The sequence below is a fragment of the Primulina tabacum genome, chromosome 16, assembly GCF_025594145.1.
Source record: "Primulina tabacum isolate GXHZ01 chromosome 16, ASM2559414v2, whole genome shotgun sequence".
In the NCBI taxonomy this organism is placed as follows: domain Eukaryota; kingdom Viridiplantae; phylum Streptophyta; class Magnoliopsida; order Lamiales; family Gesneriaceae; genus Primulina; species Primulina tabacum.
Window position 1 is genome coordinate 31137210 of NC_134565.1, and position 21272 is coordinate 31158481.

Here is a 21272-nt window from a genome sequence, read left to right on the forward strand (position 1 = left end):
ATTATGAGACGGAAATTAATGAATGAGCCCAGCGCTGAGTTTTCTACCAACCAAAACAATAACATATAGTCAATTATGGTGTGTGTCTAATATTTATATGTATAAAAAATTTCATATAATATCGTTTATATTTATTATCGATTAAAATTTAAATAATTAATAATAGATTTATTTTGAACTAAATGCGTAAGATGATACTGAGAATAAAATTTAATTTATGTTTAATGTTGAGTTGACAGAGAAATAAATAATATAAGAATATATTATGTGATATTTGTTAGATAAATTAGTTAATTTGAGTATATTTCTTTTTATAATTTTTTGTTAAAAAAATAAAGGGGTAGTTCTGTTCACAGACTTTAAAGTAGTACCACTTTGAGTCCTTCCTTTACATATGGTACATATATATACACGACGAGACATTACTACATAAATACTATTCTTCTTTTGCAAAATACAGAAATATATATATATATATCTGTACGTATGTATAATGATAATAGAATCCGCAACCATTAATTCGAGTTTTGTTTCTATAGTTTAATTTTGAAGAAATTTTGGTTCTTCGATTTTCAGTTTTAGACATTTTATACGGGACAACTACTTGGTACTAGGCATACTATCGACATGCTATGTTACATTGGATTAATCTCGGGCACGTTTATAAATAACTACCTCACTTAGCAAATTAAGGCTCGCAATATCCCTAGCAGTGTGACAAGGTTCGTGATGCAGTCGAAAAGGGATTCGAGTAGACAGGGACGGAGCTAGAAATTTTCAATAATGAGGGAAATGTTTTAAAACACATAATTATATAAATAAAAAAATTAACCTCTGTGTATAAAATAATAATAATTATTATATTTGTATATATATTCTAAATAAAATATGATTATAGGAAAATTATTGATTTAGTACAATAAAAACAAAGTAAAAAAACGAACAACGATTTTCAAGTAAATAAATTAGAAACGGGAGCAAGAGTTTACAATATTAAAGCTTTCCAGCATTCACAATGATCAAGTTGGCAAAAAATGACAACAACAATATTTCAAGCATTCTAATCCAATTAGTAATATAAAAACCAGAGTTACAAAAGATATATATATAAAATAAAAGGGTAAGTTACGTATATTATACTTGTGAAATCTCGATATCGTTGAAAACCGTTTATGACTATTAACTTCTCGTGTTTTCATATCTTGTGCTCATATATATTATACCGCCTAAAAACACATATAGACAAGAGTCTATCCGCTCAACATTTGAAAATGTGTGAAGTTAAATCATTTTTCTCACGATGAGTTTTTAGTAATTTCGACATTTCACATGAGTAGTATACATGCAATTAACCCAAAATAAAATTTGTCAATTTATTTATTATGTTAACCATTTTAAGTTGCAACTAATGTTTATTTATAATATCAAACTCATCCATCATTGAGTCAATATAGAAAGTTTAAGCAATATATTAGCAATTAAATATATTTTTTTGTATGATTAATCTCACTAATATGTGAGAGTTAAAAGATAAGACAATTAGCCGAGCAAAAAAGATGAGCCACTGTCGATCTTCTCTCACGCTGAAGGGAAATAAAGGGATCTGAATCAAGAAGTGGCCATCGAAATTAAAGCACGGTTTCCATGGCTAGTTAAGGAGAATGAGCCACTAGCTTTTACATATGAGGTTTCATTTGTTGAGAGTAACATCACTTTCTTGGCTGGAATCGTTCTCGTGATCTTCTTGCGGACTGTTAGGCGGGATCTTACTCGGTATGAGGAGCTTGACAAGGAAGCACAAACCCAGATGAACGAGGACTTGTCTGGTCATTCTTTTGTGTGATGGTTGGAGATGGAGTTCAGATTATCGGAATGGCAATTGTGACAATTTTGTTTGCTGCCCTCGGATTTATGTCACCAGCGTCTCGCGGGACATTTATCACAGGTATGCTGTTCTTCTACATGATTCTTGGGATCGCAGCTGGATACGTTGCTGTTCGTCTATGGAGGACTATCTCTTTTGATAGTTCCAGTTATTTACCATGGTTCATCGCATATTATTCTCATCAATACTAGACAATATTAATATATGATAGTACATCATCACGTACATGATAATCGAGTATATATAAAAATGCATATTTCTTTGATCACGAGGCTCGTGACGTATTTATATAATTTAACAATAATTATATAACACCCTTAATATACAACATCAAATAGCCCAACAACAATTAGTTCAACAAAATATAACAATTAGTACTCTGATGTATTTAGTTCAACACCAAATAGATCATAAACAATTAAATTTAAATAATAGGCTATATCAAAACAACTGCTAAACTTCGAAAACTTCTTGTCAAAAGATAGTCTACACTTCGTAGACGCCGAATATATAATCATAATTAATAGTAAATGACAAAAAACTTGTCAGTTTCAATTTAACAATTAAAATTCATATCTATAATATATTAGGAATAATTCCAAATAACCCAATTACAATTTTTATTATCCGTTAAAAATCATATATTATACAACAATCTCCAACTTCAATATAATTTAACAATTTATCATATTTATTCTAAAAATTGACGAATTCCAAATATCATCGGAAATATGAAATTCATACCTCCAATCAAAAAACTCGTGTTAACGATTTCATAACAGAAATCAGTTCCTCAATTAGATAAATCATTAAATGGCAAAGCGAAGAAAATCGAAAATCTTATTTACTTCTCTTTCTATCTCCTTTATATTGTTTTTGTCCGTCTACATTGGGGAGTAAGGATGTAAATGAACCAAACTGTTTGCGAACTATTCGAAGCTCGGTTCGATAAAAAGCTCGTTTGAATTCGTTTTTTAATCATATCAAGTCAAGCTCAAGTTCGATTTTGAGCTCGAAAATTTAATCAAACCAAGCTCAAGCCTAAAGATATTCGGCTCGTGAGCTCGCAAACATGTTTGATAATAGGCTCGCGAGCTCGAGCTCGGCTCGTTTAGGTGGCTCGTAAGCTTGAGCTTGACTCATTTGTTGAGTTGACAAATAAAAATATTAGTACTAATATCAATGGAAGGAATTGAACACAATACAAATAAAAATATTAGTACTAATGTTATTATGAACTTTGCAGGATACTTGACTAGTTGTTATTAGAGATATTTTGTAATTCCTGATTTTAATGGATTCTTTGACGTCCTCCCTACTTTGTCACTAGACTTAGTTGAAATATTAAAGGGGTGAAATTATTTCATTGTTATTTATATGGTGATATCAGTGTATGATGAATATTCTAGATGTATTATTTTGGAATGTTCAATAATATATTGATTTATGTTTTTTTAGCTCTTATTTGTGTCGTTTCGGTTATTTATGAATGAATTTATATTTTTGTGTCTGATTTAAAATTAGTTTATAGAGATATTTAATTTTTAATAAGCTCGAATCAAGCTCAAACTCGAACTCAATTATATGCTTTACGATCTCGAAAACGAGCCGAGCTCAAGCCAGACTTGTTAAACATGTTAAACGAGCTATTAATGAATCAAGCTCGAGCCTGGCTTGATTAACATGCTAAACGAGCTTTTAACGAGCCGAGCTCGAGCTTTTCCTGAACTTGATAATTTCAAGACAAAACAAGCTCGAGCCTGATAATAAAAGCTCGAATCGAGCTCGAGCCTCAAACAATCTTAAACGACCCAAGCTCAAGCCTGATACTGTTTGGTTTGATTTGGATCGTTTACATTCCTATTGGAGAGTGAATTCAATTTCCGATTTAACTTTTCATTTTTTAATATTATATGTAATATATATATATATATATATATATATAATTTTTTTAATAGATGCTATATAATAAAATTGACTGATTAAATATTTTTATAAAAGTTTTTGTGTAGATAAAAGCATGAGATGATATATTGACATGAATATAATTTTTAAATTTTATGTGGATACATATCTCTATACTATTTTAAAGATTAGCCTAATAAAGACAAAAAAACCGATAAGATTGGTTAATTTTTATAATTATGATTTTTTAATATATAAAATAAATTAATTAAATATAAAACGTGGAAGCACCAATATGTTTGCAGGGAAGGAGGGGTCGAGTGTCGACACGTGACTCTCCACACGTGCCGGTTTTTGAGATCCGCGTTCCCCTCCCACGTGGACACGCAATCAAGAAAAATCTATAAAAGGTTTCATTTGTAACGCCGTCAATCTATACAACACCAACGATTCCTCGGTGGGGAGAATACCACATGGCGACGGGGGCAGCCGGAGATGGACTTCTCCGGGGACTATTCGAAGGCTGCATCTCCGCCGGAGATACGAGCATCCAACGGCGTCCCTATCACAAGAACTGCGGCTGCGCTTTGCACGATTCGCGTGGTCATTCCTCCCACATGTCTAGACACAACAACGTATCCTATCCCGTCCGGCGGTCGTGGAGCGAGGGATGCCTGTCCTTGATGGCGTCGTCTGACCAATCCTCTCCGTGTTCTCCCTCCTCGTCACCCACCGCGGCCGCGGCATCGGGGGAGCTGAAGAGGGTGAAAACGCAATCGGTGTTGTGCGATGAAGAACATTAATCGGGCGGCGGGGGGCCTTCGATCTCAGTTTCATGGCCTGAGGTCTGGAATTTGTTATTCATTTTGTTTTCCTTATTGGATTTTTTTGCTATAAATCTGAGTTTGATCCATGTTTTTATTTAGATATTTATTTTCATGATTAACAATATATGTATGATATAAAAAGATGAATTAGCAAATCTTTTGCTCCTTTTGTAATATGTTACTATTAAATATTGCGAATATTTATTTTCGAGCAATAATTCAAATAGTTTATAAACATATTTCAATTTTTTTACTCAAATTCGAGCTTTAATTTGAACCAAAAATTTTAAAAAACTTCGAATTTGAATAAAACTAATTCGAGTCGATTCAAATTTTCGTCATATTCATTTTGATTTCAGATCATTTGCCATATATTTATAAACTTCTGTAAACTTATCATAGTTTGAAACTAGTTTGAAACTTTTATAAATCCTTTAATAGTACAGTGGTATCAAGAATATATATATATATTTATTTTTATGATTATAGAAGAGTTATTTTCATGGTAATTAAATATTTTCATTGTAAATATCTGGATGTAAATTTTTTGTATCATACTTTTGTAGATTCCACTCTCCAATTTCCACCAGTTCGTTTATAGTTTATTGTATGAAAAACATTAGAATGATTTTTTCATGAAATTGGAGTATATAGAATATAAAATCAAATACAAATATAATATACATTGGAAAAAAATATACATTTTTTCTTATCATAAGTACTTTAATTAGCACGTATAAATCAATAAAATACTATTTTTTACGTTCGATGTAATATTGTTCAAAAATTGGTTTTTTAGCCGCAACATAGGCGCGTGCTCAAAATATCGCGTTAAAAATCACCTCCACCTCTTCCCATTTTGCTTCCTCCATGATAGATAATTCACCACTTGTTTGAAGGGCCTTTTAAATGTTTGCAGATGTTTCTGTAACTTTTTACCTCAATGAGGTAAATGGATCTTTTTTCTCTGTTTTTTTTGGAAATCTCAGGCTTATAATCAAATTGCTGAATGAAATTTGACGAGCCTGAAATTAGTTTTTGGATTCCTCAGTTTGATCATTGCAAAATCTTAAACTATAAACACGTAAATAAGACATAAATTGTAGTATCAAAACATGAAGATATATATAATACAATATTGAACTTGCTTTAAACTAGAAAATTGTAAAAGAATCATGACCGATGATATTTTTAAAAGAATCTGGTTGTACTGTTTGATAAATGTTATTGACTCATATAAAATATAAATATGATGTAAACAACTATATTTTAAAATTTGTTAAAATTGTATGTGATTATCATATTTTATTTTAAAAACAAAAATAAACAAAAGTATGACATTCACAAAAAAATAATAATAAAGAGAGAAAAAACATACATCTTGTTTTCAACTTGCAGCAGTTTTTATATTTGATGGATTTCTTTTTTCTGGTGCTGTACATGAAGAACGTAGCTTTTATTCTAGCTCGAACCCTGATCATTTTCCACCACATAATTTGGCAAGAACTTAAATTGTGAGGCAACTGATCTTGTGATATTGCATATTTTAGCAGAACTTTGGCATAAGTTTTATGTAGAACACTGAAAGTTGCTGAAAATTAAGCGATACAAACATCAAAACCTATCAAATGCATGGGAAACCTTCCAAGTCGTTTACATCTGATATCAAGAATAATATTTCATGTTTCTTAAATGGTTCAAAGCATATTACCTACATTCATGATCTTGTCAATTAGTAGTTGCTGAGTTTGTCCATTTCCGCCCCGGCCTCATTCTATGAGGAATGTGAGTGTTTTGTGTGGCTAAGGATGTTACTGTATGTTTCTTCCATCACACAAAACGATCGTTGCTTGTTTTGTCACCTGCACCACTATTTGAGAACGAAATCAAGTCGGGGTTTGAGCCAAAGTAAATACCGATATGGGAGTCGAGAGACAAACAAACCTCTTGCGTTTGCTTTTCTGGGAAGTAGACGATGAAGGATTGCTGTGCCAATTCCTTTTCCTTTGGTTGATGAACCAATTGTTGATCTGTTTCAGTTGCAAACCGGTTTCCTGCACCAGTCTTGCCTTATCTTCCTCCTAAACAAATGCATCATGAATTAAAGACGATGATGTGAAAGTTTGTTAATCTAGAAAGTAGCTGTCATAGCAATTTAGCGTTTTCTTACGGTTGGATAAGGCCACTTGGAATGTGATTGCCACCAGTTTTTCAAGACAGATGTGGTGTCGCCTGGAAGTTTTCCAGCACGTCTTTTGCGTAATATTTCTTCTCTGATGTCCACAATCTTGTCCTTATAACCCTATAGAGAAGAAAAATGATGCTAATCAATTATAATCACGTGAATGTGTCAAAGCTATAAAGCATTATCATCTGTTCAAGTTCACATCTTTAATCTCTAACCTGTTTAAGTTCATGCTTGAGTTCCAATCTCACGCGTTCCATCAAGGATCTTTCGGTCTCAGTGGGTACTGAAGGACCAAATCCCAGGCTATCTGGCCCGTCTAGACTTTCGTCAAATAAATTGGTTTCGCTATCAGCCTGGTCCTCGTCATCATCAGACATAGTTGCTCCCGTACCTTCACCCGGTGCTACCCCTGTCAACAAATGCTCAAATGAATCAGCCTGATATACACTGAAACAGTCACGTGACTGTTAAATTTTTTTTGCCAGTGGCATCCATAATATTTAGATGAGACACTAGCTAGTAATCGCGTTAAACTACACTATCACATCTGTGCAAGGAGAGATTAGAAAGCCTACACAAGAAATATTCATATATATTGCTTCAAAATGCCTAATCAAGAAAAAGCAACTGAATAGAAGGTAGGATTGCTTGGTTGAGCTGATGTTTGGGGTAGTTAGGAAACAATAAGATGCACAACCGGCTTAGCATAAATTTTTTATGACGATGGATGTTCAATGGTTAAAACTTCAGACAAGTCACATTTGATTACGACGATGGATGTTCAATGGTTAAAACTCCATGGAAATGTTGGTTGAGATGAGACACCATGATTGACATGTGAAGTTCGATAGGAAACATTGAGAGTTAGAAGTAAATGATCACCTGTCAAACTTTGCAAAGATTGCTCTAGCTCCCAACAAGCCATCACTGCTTCCATTGCATGAACCCGAACATGCTGCTGCAATTGCTCTTTGAAGGACGAGAGTAATAGAACGTAATGCGTCTACATGAGAACGATAGAACAAACAAAGATTTCATACATTAATTATGTGACATTATAACTGCAATAAAAAAATAATAATCATCTACAAATCTAATCATTTGATGGAACAGTGGATGCTTAAATTATGCCCATTTCAGTTCAATCAAACTTCATTTTACACCTTTTCTGAGTTTCTGAGAAGTCCGTGGATTTCTTGATATCTTTATTGGGTAATATTAGAATTCACTGTAAATGTTAAATTAACGTTTAAATTTACTGTTATGTGATATCCATCGGAATTAGTAACATGAGAATGAAAACAAAAATAAACATCACAGTTTTACACGGAAAACACCTAAACAAATTAGTGTCAAACCCACGAACGAAACAGAAAAAAATAATTCCCTATGATATTTAGCGAATTACGTCCTCCCTCTACGACATAGATACAAGACACCTCTATTACTCTTTCGGTGACAATTGAAAATTTGCTCAGAAGATATCAAACTCATATTCTCTATATTTTTTGAGATATACTAATGAGAGAGGTCCTACTTGAAACGCATTACATTTTCCATCTTTGAATTTGAAGCCCCTCATTTTGACAAAGAAGGAGGCTATCAGACATGAATGATGGATAACTTTTAATAGCTGTCAATGATCTACTCATGTTTTGATCCTAATAAGAGAAAATATGCCATTACTTAAATACTTACTTGCACTTGCAGGAGATGGAGTAAGTTGGATTCGAAATTGCAAATAGTTGTGAACTTGTCTATAACGGAGGCAAAATACATGGAAACTACAGAAGCTCGTAAGGAGGCAACGTGGATTCCAAAGGTAATGAAAGAGCTGGGGCAAAACAAGAGCAGATTTTTCTGCTCTTTCACAGTTTGAGTACTTTGTATATTAAAAAGAATCCAACTTTTCGTTCCAAAACTAAATATGCTAGAGTCCAGTTTCACTTTGTTTAAGAAGTGGTGGGAGATAATTTGGCTCATGCTTTGGCCAAGCCAATCCATACGGATGAATTTAAACAATGTACATCCTCAGGTGGCCTAGCAGAAGATTGAAAGGTTATATATGTATTCTCAATCTAATCTTCAGGTGGCAGAAATGTGAGAAGACGAACAACTATCATCAGTTTAAACACCCCCTTTTTTGTCGAAACGAAGGGCTGCAAATTCAATAGCGTGTTTTCAAGCAGGAAGCTCTCTTACCCTTGTTTATACATCTCCAAAGATCTGGTTTTTGAGCTTGATATATCATGAGTTAGTTTTCTAGTTAATGATTTATTTTATCAACAAAATATTATAGGGAAATATATTCATTGTACCAGTAGTTTCTACCTATTTTCCTTGGGAACTTTCCAATCTTAAAGTTGTATTCAATTTTCTCAATATTCTCATATTGCTCTCCCCTCTATTGCTGTATCAAGACAAATAAGAATTAAGTTGAAATTCCCATATGAAAAAATAATCCAAACAACAAAAATAAATTTAAATTTATCTACCCGAAGGTACTTGCAGAACCCAATCCAACAAAGAGATTCTCGGAAGCACTAAAAAAATAGAGTTTCAATTATTAGTGTACTCGGCACAATAGGATTCCTATTTGATATGACGACAAGATATTCCAACTCACATTATACAAAGAGAATTCCAAAAGGTATTCGATCAACAACAGAAGCAGAAATCGCAAAGGGGGTCAAAACAAAAAATAATGAAGTCTAAAAATTTATGACATGGAAATATATAAAAAAAAAATTACACGTAGTAAAATATAAAAATATTTTAAAAAAAATTAAGAATATGGCGACGTATATGTTTTTGGTTTCTTGTCCACCGATCCCTTACACTAAAAGCTAGCCTACGAAATTCAACATCAAAAAGCTTTGGTTCAGTTGGAGCCAAATTCACCGATTTCTTCAAATAAAATGAATTTTCACGATCGACCATATTAATTAAATTAAATAATTTATTAAATTAGCAAAGAACTAAGGGGAAAAAACCCATGAATATCGATCTTGCATACTACCATTGAAAGTACGCGGAAGAATCATCATGGGAGATCCAAGAATTTCTAAAAATTTAATCTTGGAGACTATAAGACCAAATTTTCGATCAAAATCAAAATTCGAAAAAGAGAATCAAACAGTTTCGCTACAATCATGCCATAAATCACCAGACAACCGCATAAGAACACATTTAATTCATATTCAGGGAGATATTCCGACGCGTATGTGTGTGTGTACACACACACACACACACACACACAACATTAATGGGAAGAATTAATAGATATGTTTTGTACCATGAAGTGGTCGAGGTCTTTATCATCGAGGGGCTGACCATGCCCAAGAACAGAATACTTAGCCACCACCTGCTGCGACTGAGAAAGCTGAGAGTCGATCCTCGGCAGCTGGTCCACCGGTGTAGCTATGCGGAGGCAGGCCACGTGCGCCGACAGCAGCTGCTCGTACAACGGGTGGCTAAGGATATCCGCCTTGCACTTCTCTCTCTCCCAGTTGTTGTTATTCCCGTTGATGTTGCTATTATCCCCGCCGCCGCTTTCTTGGTGGTGATCGTTGTTGTCCGGCGGGGTCTGTGGGCTGTGTTGACTTTGGGTCGTTAGCCAGTGGTGGGGGTGATGGAGCCATGTGTTGGTTGCGGTGACTGGCTGAGGTGGCGCCGTCTTGTCGTCTGGCGAGTGGTGGTGATCGGGGAGGATGGTTCGGAAGAGGGAGGCGGACGCTGCCGGGTGGTGGTGGTGGTCGGGGTAGTGGAGGGGCATTTCTTGGGATAGGTGGTGGTGGTGGTCCTGAAATGCCATGTGCGTCGTGGTTGATGCCCCGTTGCCTCCTACACCCACAGTTATACACACACACACACACACACACACACACAGTGGCTGGGTGCTGCTGATGCTATTCAAGATTTCCAGAGAGAAAATGTGTGTTTCTCAATCTCAATCTAAATAGAAGGAATGTATGGACGTTGAAATTCAACATATTTGTTCTTTGATACGGAGGGAGGATATTATTTAAAATTTTAATATAATATATACCCAACTAAATAATTTTTATAACCCTTCACCACTTAATAATAAAATGATGATTATTATTTAATAACTAAAATCAAAATTCAAATGCAACCAAATATTAGGAGGAATGAATTTTTTGCACTTCAAATTCCGTGAAGAGTGTTTACAATATGGCAAGTTGATTGGGGTGGTGGGGGGGGACCTTAAATTCCCAGCATTCCGCTGGCCTTTTTCGAAAAAATTATAAAACTTTTTATGCATATAAAGTTATCCAAATTTGTGTGATATGTGGTCCTTTGTGACAACTTGCGTGTAGCATTTGATTTAGCCATTTATTATTCATGCAATTTGGACTCGTGTTACGTATATAAATATATAAAATCGTCTCACACAAGAAGATACAGCAAGCTATTTGAATTGGATAAGTTGATTGGATGGACGGCAAGGGAAAAAAAAACCTAAAGCAATAATAAATAGATTAATTAATCACTCACACTTCTTTTCCCATGCAAATATTATATTACATGGTACATAAATAATTGTCGATGTTTTCTAAAAAGAACGTGGAATAAGACAAGACTTGATGATTGATTAGGATTTTGCTTTATTCATTTATTATTTATTTTAATTTTTTTTTGTTGGGCAGAAGCTTTATTTATTAAATTATATTAATATAAATAACTGTATATTTGTTGGGTTGGCACTCAAAAAATGGGAGAAAGAAAAACGTGAGACGTGTATGAATGACTCTTGATTGACGTTACTTTGAATGCTTTCGAGTGTTCATCTACAGCGACTATTTTGCTCTTCACTCAATTCCTCGTCTTTTATATAATATTAATTAATTAATTAATATTTATATAATATCTCAAAAGCAATAATTGTGGGCTAGCGATTCTATTGAAGAGTTTCAGATTTATTGACCAAACAACATTACAACTTTTGGCATTGAAATGTTTCAAACATTCCAAAATTTCATCAAATCTTGTTTCCACTTCAAGTTTTCTGTTACATGATGAAATTATTTATATTATGTTTGATATTAAGTTTCAGAGTAATTTTTATAACAAAAAATAACATATTTATTGAGTTTTTTGAATTAATATCATATTATGATAAACTTATTTAATAATTTATATAGTATCTTTAATTTTATCTCATATTTTTTGGCTTCTTTGTTGGAAAAAAATTAGTCAAATGGGTAATATATTCCAATTTGAAAACGAAGTTCCCAATTGGGAAGAATTGGGGTCAAATTTTGAATTGTTAATAATATCAAAGCTACGACAACATACAATTATATTTATAACAATTATACCGTGAAATTCTGATATTTTATCATGAAATTTTATATTGAATTTATTATGAGATTTTGATAAATGAAATTTTTGCGTTATAAAAATTGAAGTACAAATTTAATTTTACATGTAACATAATTTTTTTAAAGTGTTACATTTTCGACATCAGTTTCATCACTTTTCTATTTAGTGAATTCTATTTTAAATCTCATTCTAAAACGATATACTCTTGCAAGGGCAAAAAATTTATGTGAGACGTTTTTATGGATCATATTTTGTGAGACATATATCTTATTTGGATCATTCATGAAAAAATATTGCTTTTTATTCTAATGATATTATTTTTTATTTTGAATATCGATATGGTTGTCGCAGATAAAGATTCGTGGATCGTATCACAAGAAATCTACTCATTTGCAAGTATCGAATGAGTATCGATATGGTTGAAACGAAATCTCGTGTTTAATCGTAAAAAACAAAACACAAAAAAAAAAAAGGAAAAGGAGATAGAAGGGCGGCAAAAATGGTTCCATCGATACACAGAACCTAGAAAAATGAGGGAGACAGCCGGATAAAATCAAAACCAGCGCCCGACACTGACCACAGAGCCGTACGATGTCCACGCGTCGCTCCTTCCTTTAAGGGACCACCAACACTCCGGGACCCCATCGGAGCACGCGCCGTGATTATCGACCCACCTGGATCCACACCCCACCTTTTTTTTTTGTCTATTAAATTTGATAGATGAATTTGATTTTCTTTTGGTAAAGTTATTCAACAAAAAATAATAAAAATTCAAAATGGGAATCCAATTTATTAATAAAAGATTTTGGAGCTGTGTCATTCTGAACATAGTGCATGTGTCGCTTTCTCCATCGTCTGAATTATTCTGAGCACATTGTTTCTGGTGCTTGCGGCGGAGCTGCTCAAGGGGCCGGCGTCGGCTGTTGTTGAAGGCCGGTGGTGGTTCACGGCGGTAGGAAACCATTTAAACTGCCAAAATTCATCAAAATTTGGTAAAGAAGAGCTGCATGATGTCCATTTAATTTTTTTTGCTGAAGAAAATATTATTTGGCTTGCTTCTTCGACATAATTAATATAGTACTGAATATTATAAATTCTATAAATATAATAATAAAGTAATTAATTAACTGTATAATGATAACAATTTATTGAAATAAATTTAGTTGTTGTGATATAATTAAATATTAGTACTATGTGAGAAGAATCTCTTATTTGGGTCATCCATGAAAAAATATTAATTTTTATTCTGAATATCGATAGGATTGACCCGTCTCACAGATAAATGTTCGTGAGACCGTCTCACAAAAAATCTCCTCGTTCAGTATATATTTGTATAAAGTTGCCTCCCACAAATCACAATCATGATCTCATTTACCCTCATTTTTTTAAAAAATATTTTACCCAAAAAAATAGCAAATCTGAAAAAAAATGTAACCATCTTACCGACAAAATTGAAGGGAAACAGGAAAAAAAAACATGAAGCACGAAATTTGCAAACAAAGTCAAATTTTTTCCAACAATTGGACAATCCACTCAATTTTCAACCATGTCTCTGTCAAAAATGAAACTTGTTGAAAATTACATCTTCGTACACTCTTTCTAGTTGGTATATGTTTGATATTAATCAGAACCAACATGAAAAAGAAAATGAAGAAGAAGAAAATCCCTGTGTCTACAACAAAAAAGAAATTTAAATACAAGATTTTAGTATTAAAAATAAATATAAGCACCCAGAAACTTACTTTACATAAATCAGGATGTAAACGAATTGAATCGATAAGATTTGAAGTCGACATGTGTAGATCCAAGGTCTGTGTTGCATATGGATGGATCTTCAGATACTGAGATTTACGATATGATCAATGATCATTGTTCAATAGGACGATATCAAGTCCTTATCTTGTTTATAATTTTAATGATGTAGCTTCACCGAACCGGTGCTTGAACAAATCGTCGACTTACCTTAAGAATCTCACACTTTTATCATCTTATGAAATCATTTCACAAATTAATTTTATATATATATAAATGATCTTACAAATTTTTATCCGTGAGAAATATTGACATATTCAATAATGATTTTAAAAGTAATATTTTTACATAAAACGTTAAAAATTTTCGTGACTTGAGTTGATATAGAAATACATGTCATAAAATTGATATGTGAGATAATATTCCGAGAATTTTTGTGTATGAATATATAAGAATCAATATAATAAATTAAGAAAAAATAGTTGCACTATTATTTGTCTGTTTTCATAGCAAAGTACAGTTTCATCTTATTGTCACATTTGCCCATCATGAACAGCTTCACACAGAGCTCCGTGCTTTAGTCGTGTAGGGTTATAATAAAAGGATAGTACAAAGTCAACAGTCTCTATACAAATCTCCTCTTACATCTCCAAACACTTCAGGTTGATATTTGGTTGTCAGTAAAAGGTTATGTATGTTGATTGAGTGTATTTATTCAGTAACAAAAATGTGTGTGAGACGATTTCACGTGTCGTATTTTATGAGACGGATATCTTATTTGGGTCATCCATGAAAAAATATTACTTTTTATGCTAATAGTATTACTTTTTATTATGAATGTCGGTAGGGTTGACCTGTCTTACAGATAAAGATTCGTGAAACCGTCTCACAAGAGACCTACTCTTGTCAGGGAAGAAAGTGTTCAAAAAATTTTGGGATCTTCCATAATAATTTTCATGGGAAAATTGCATTTTAAATCATGTATATTTATCTTCTTGTTTTTTTTGGGATTATATACGTTGTCAAATTTAAATCTTAGTCCACTAATTATATCGGGTCGTTACCAACATTTCAAGATCAGGTGGGTAAAAATTAAAATAACATGATTTTGCAGGGGCCAATTAGCTTTTTGTAGTGCGAAAAGCAAGTGAATAATTGGAAGGGTCCTCCGCAACCCACAAGCTAGCTATTTAGAGAGTAAACGACTCTTAACCATACATTTCCTTAACTCCCAAATCACGTGGAGGCGAGATTAGCACACGTAACGTCCACTTTTAGGACATGTCCACTTCAATATTCACACATATATAGTGGCACAATTAATTCACTTTGTTATTTTGTTTTATAACAATGAGAATTTGAAAGTTCTTGAAATTTTATGGGGATATATAACAAAACATGTATTTTAATCGTCCATTAGTCTCGAATACAGAACATTGTATGGCTTTTCGTACAGATTAAGAATATATATCATTGAAAACCAATTATATATTTTTAATAAATTTTATATTTTATCTTTATTAAATGAGAATTTTGAGAATATACAAAAAAGTTATTGGACGTAGGTGATTAATTTAATGATAAATGTATTAGTAAAAAAACAATTAAGTCACAATGAAATAATGCATGCATGGTGTTGAAACGAGAAGGTTGTACAAACAAACCTGTTTGGTAAAATTGAGGGGAGGGACCATTTGCTGCCGCTCAACTCATCCGATCCCAACCCCCCTTTAACAAATTAAGTGGATACGACCCATACCCTACCACAACATGATAACATAGAAGTATAAGAACAGTTTAAAGCAAAAAAGAGAGGACGAGCTTCGCGACGAACCTCAAATTAAGAAGAAGATAATGTTACAAATATCTAATGTCGATATATTAAATTAATAAAAGAGTGGCTTATAAACTCAAGAAAGTTATATCACTCGATGGGTAAGTTTTTTGGGATGATACATCTGTTGAGTTTATAACTTAACATTGATGATATAATTGAGAGCCGATGTAGCGGAAGAAGAGACCTAGAAAAAGGTTATTATATCAGTGTCAATAAAAAAATTATAGGTTGATTAAGTTGTATGGTGCATGCACTGAAAAGTGAGAGAAAGTCGTCAAGAGTGGGTCATCACGGATGTCGACATCTCAAGGGATCGACAATGTTACAAATGTACAACATCGATATATTAAACTAACAAAGAGTGACTTTTAAATTCAAGAAAGTTACACAATCTAACAAACAAATTTTTTTGAATGATATTCTTGAGTTTATAACCTAACAGAAAACTTCTTCTTAACCAAGTGAGTCAGGCTAGGAAGGCTTTTAACTTATATTCCAATTGAGTGAATATCTTTTATATGGAATCAGTTACATTATTTGTCGTATGATTAGGCCCTTAGATTTAAAAATTTTATATTCAAAAAACAGCTTTTTTTAATAAAATAAAATAAAAAATGTTAGTATCTGATTTCTATTTATCAACAATTTATTTTTTTCTAGTTGGAACGATAATAGAAGCAAAATGGGCCATTCTCACATGAAATGACTTGCATCAATCACTGCTCTTTTCGATATCTGTTTTTGGAGGGAACTTATCGGTTTATTTCTTGGGTGAAGTCGTCGTCGATGCTTCTTCTTTATAACCTGTTTCTAGGCCATCACCTTTTGGTCTTCTTGCATATAATTATTGGATCCAAGTTCTATCATATATGTATCTATTCACCTCATGCTAAGGTGTTTTATGTTAATTACGATAAATTTCAAGTTCGTCCAATGACAAATTAGACATTTGAAATATGTTCTACTTTATGTAACTAACGAGTAAATAAGTCAGGTATGAAATTAATATTTCATCTATTATTTTATTATTAAAAATAAAATTATAATCAAAATCCACCCATTTTAAATCATCTCTCCTAAATGCTAATTTGAATCCAATGGTGTTGAAAAAATCAAGATAATCTAGATGACTTTGGGCTACTCGATTTAACAAAAACCCAAAATCAGAGGGGAGGGAGGGAGTATGATATTCACATATCATTGGGTCTTGCTTAGGGTGAGTTTGTTGGGCTTTTGAGGGGTGGGATTGTTAATCTATCCACTATTATTTTATGTTAGTATTCAAACTTTGAAGGCTCTATATTTCTGTTTCAAAAAATTACAAGAGTAGGTCTTCTGTGAGACGGTCTCACGAATCTTTATCTGTTAGACGAGTTAGACTTACCGATATTCACAATAAAAAGTAATACTCTTAGCATAAAAAATATTTTAGATCACTACTGCTTATACCGGAAATTATTTTAGATTACTCATTAAAAAGCAAAACCACAATCACACATATTCGCAAATAACAAAACATCACTATCGATTTCTCAAAATTTTCGCTCTCAGGAACATTTTTCATCTCCAGTCTGAAATAATTTTTTTTAAAAAAAAAACTAACAGCTTTTTTTATTGTTCTTTTTATTTTATAACTAAAGTTGTTATCATTGGATAGGAGTGTCAATGCTGGTAAGTTTAGGTCGGGTTGAAGCAAATGTGTTTAAAAAAAATTCAACCTGAACCAACTAGGGATGGCAATGGGACGGGGCGGGGGCGGATTTGCCATCCCCGTCCCCTAATTATATCACCGCTCCCATCCCCGCACCCATCCCCGGATCTACCTAATCGGGGAATCCCCGTCCCCGAACCCGCGGGGATAAAATCCTCGTCCCCGTCCCCGAACCTGTTTGAAATACCCGAATATTATATATATATATATATATATTTATATATATTACTGTATATACTTTTTTTATATAATATATATATTACTGTATTTATATATATATAACTGTATATGTATATATATATGTTATTGGAGCGGGTTTGGGAGGGTTTGGTATGGGGATAGGATTCCCAAACCCGTCCCAATATATTTCGGGGATTTTTAAAAATCCCCGAACCCGAAACCAAACCCATTAACATATCCCCGAACCCGTCCGATTTCGGGTTTTCCCCGCGGAGCCCCGAAACCGCGGGGAAAATTGCCATCCCCAGAACCAACCCTAAAACCACAAACCCGAACAAACATGTTCTAAATTTTTTACTATACATGCAACATTATTCTTTTATTTTTTATTAATAATTAAAAAAAATTCAAAACATAAAATAAACTTGTACTAAAATTTTTTCCTCACAATTACACTGCTATCCTCCACCTTGCATTCAAAACCGCTGCATGTTTCCACAAACAGAAACACCTCCTCTCCCAAACTTCTATAACACGACGCATTCTCTTCCAATGCAATTCTTCAGTCAGCGGTAAGAACATTATTTTTTTGGTTTCTTAATTTTGCGCACGCATTTCGGATAGAGGTTTTGTGTTGTTTTAATAGGATAAAATCGCATGTTGTTGTTTCGGTTATTTGAATGATGTTTGTGCCTTTTTCCCAAGCAAAAAGTGTTGATCGATTTGTGCCGTTTTCCCCAACAAAAATTGTGATCGATACTCACAGTTTGGACATTACTCAATTCGCACACCAATCGTTTGACATAATGTGTGAACATGGTGCTCTAAATCTCAAATAATTCATCCATATGTTCAACATTCATAAAGGACAGAGGAATTAATTTAGGTAGTCTATCTCTCTCCATCTTGCACGTGAACCCTCTTCTAATCTTCTCCTATCAAGTTTGTCCAAGAACTCGCCATGGAAGAAATCCGAGCAAACTCATTCAAATTGATGAAACAATATTATTGTTCTCACAACAAATTTATACATTATTGTTAAAAAACGTATCAAAATTTTTCCTAGATTTTGTGGAGAATGGCATCTGGAATTGAACATCATCAAACCTTGGGTTTTTTTGGTAAATGCAAGTGCAATAAGCAAATTAATTTTACTTATATTTGTATCACATGGCATAAAATATTTATGTGCATTTGTTTCTTCTGTTTTTCGACGACCTTCGGGCTTCGAGATAAGAATTGATGCAAAAACAATAGACATTAAAAGCCATATTGAACAGAGTGTGACCCTCCTATTTAGCCAGTATGCTGCTGTGGTTGTATCGGTAGTCATGGCTGGTTGCCATGTACTTTTTGTGGATCCTGTTATAAATGGTGGTTAACTTTGCTATCCTCCAATGATTCAATGGAGGAGCTAGGATTATGAAGTTGGGGAGAGGTCCAAAGCTTAAACTTCCAAAAGTCTGGTGAAAATAAGTACACTATAATTTATGATTAGCACCTTTACAATTTACAAGTGATCAAATTTGTTGAGATTATTATTTGTTACTGATGTTTTCTTTTGGCACCCTTACCCAATATCTCCATGTTATTTTATTCTGGTCTTGGGATTCAGTAGTTGTGACAGGTAAATCAGAAACATTACAAATGGTCAAATGTATTGACAAGTTAATGGCGAATCCACGAAGAGGAAACTGTGTTTGATGTGAAGATATACACGGGTTTGATTCTCGATTATCGTCTCTTTATTTTTTTATATATTTTTTCTCCCTAAACATTTACACGTTAATGGGTATCTTTTCACTTTATTTTTTGATCTCCTTCAGTTCTAAATTGAATCATTTAGATTCATTTTCAAAAGTTTTATTCTGATTAAATTTGTTTTACTTATGAGTTTCAAAAGTTTTTCTCTTACGTAGAAATGGTTAAAAAAAAAGTTGATGAAAATGATGCTCATATGCAGAGCAGAAAAGATGCAATGTCACGATATTTTTCTACTTATTTTAGAAAAGTAATAAACAAACTTGAACCAAAACCGAATGAGAAGCAACGAGCAAGGATCATTGGTACTCCTTTTGGTAAATGGTTGAAGATACCTAAACTGTCTATCTACAGCACCCGAGTTGATGTCGTATTAAGGAGTTTCAACATTGACTCCCTCTCTTTTATCTTTGGAAAGGGCATCGTCATCCCTTTCACATCATTCGAATTTTCTATCGTTATTGGTCTACCTCATAGAGGCCAACCTGTAAACCAAGAGCTCGGAACAAAGTCGGATTTTTTGTCACATTATTTTGCAGGGAAGCTTATCAAAGCCACGAGTAAGTCGATTTCTGAAAATCTGTTGTTAATAGCCGAATCAGAAGATGACTCACATTTGGATGATTTTGTTAAAATGTTTATTTTGTTTGTTTTTGTTCATTTGAAGAGTAGACAGCTTTTTTCACGTCCAAAATATATAGCTTTTTCTTTCTTATTTTACATTTAGCTTGCATTATTACTCATGTCCTTTAATTATATTAAAATCATTTCATTAAAACCAAATACAACTAGCTCACACACAACCTTAAAAAAATATTAATACATCAATACACGTACTGTGTACTTGTACAAATTTTTTAATTAATTTGATTTATATTTAGATAGAGATAATATTATAATTATATAAATTAATTAGGATTCCTAATCTGTGGGGAAAACCCCACAAAAAAAGAGAAAAATAATAATAAACCGTCACAACACCGTACCAAAGATGGGCGCAACTTCAATACCAACATATAGATATCAAGTATTTGGTGGGTTTTGTAATGCAAACAACATACTATTGCTTTTGAACGAACGATGTATACGTATAAAGCAATTTTTTAATCTAAATACTCTTTCTATTAAAAAAAATTAATGAATTTAAAAACCAAAACTCATATTTGACATTGTTATTATATGTTTTGGTAGAACTCTACAAACAGACCAAACCACCCCGCATTATTTGGGTGAGTTGACAATTGTCAACCCAACTCACCTATTTGGGGAGGCGCCACAATCTTTAGTTATATTTGACAAGTTGATACGGACTAACCCACAAGCCCCCACATGACGAGACAAACTGATTTGTCAATTCAACCCACTTATTTGATTCAAAATTTATAAAGAAAAAATTAATGATCATTTTTTTCAAATATTCACAAACATTACCTAATTCAATAGTTGCATCTGATATACCTTGGTCCTTTGATGAGTATAAGGTTCACTATGAAACTAAAATAACAACTCAAAAATCAAAATATGGTGCTGAAACTCGATAATAAGGTATGTTGCAGGTGTATCAAGTATTGGGATATACCGTACGTGTTATACGTCTTTCTGTCAATGTGGTACTAATATTTAAACATCAAGTGTAACTTCAATAAAATAAGATAATAAACTAGAAAAAAAAAACTTGGATTATGCAGTTGAAAAACAATAAGGACGCTGGAAGAGTTGTGTCGCATTTGATGCAAACAATTCAACAAATCTCCCTCCTCTTCAACAATTTCAGTTGTTTATGAAAGTCTACTTGCACATCCCATATCCGTGTAAAATATTTAAGCCAACAAAATTAGCATAGTCGGTATGCAATATATGTAAAAAGCAAAATTGCATCA

General features: G+C 33.0%; 1 protein-coding gene and 1 long non-coding RNA gene across 3 annotated transcripts; one reads left to right on the top strand and one right to left on the bottom strand.

The window, feature by feature from the left end:
• Nucleotides 1-5216: 5216 nt before the first annotated feature.
• Nucleotides 5217-6363, top strand: LOC142528594 (uncharacterized). The gene is made up of 2 exons (XR_012815687.1): nucleotides 5217-5908; nucleotides 6016-6363. It is a non-coding gene; the product is annotated as an uncharacterized LOC142528594 (long non-coding RNA).
• Nucleotides 6157-10772, bottom strand: LOC142528593 (homeobox protein knotted-1-like LET12). Of its 2 annotated transcripts, none has more exons than XM_075633641.1 (6): nucleotides 10101-10772; nucleotides 7688-7808; nucleotides 7021-7214; nucleotides 6788-6919; nucleotides 6562-6698; nucleotides 6157-6479 (listed from the first exon to the last, which is right to left on the bottom strand). In XM_075633641.1, exons 1-6 carry the CDS (start codon nucleotides 10617-10619, stop codon nucleotides 6476-6478), a joined length of 1107 nt encoding a protein of 368 aa, XP_075489756.1. In that variant the 5' UTR covers nucleotides 10620-10772; the 3' UTR covers nucleotides 6157-6475. The 2 variants fall into 2 exon arrangements, with proteins under 2 accessions (XP_075489756.1, XP_075489755.1); XM_075633640.1 differs by having other exon boundaries at nucleotides 6157-6487; nucleotides 10101-10771.
• Between the last annotated feature and the right edge of the window lie 10500 nt (nucleotides 10773-21272).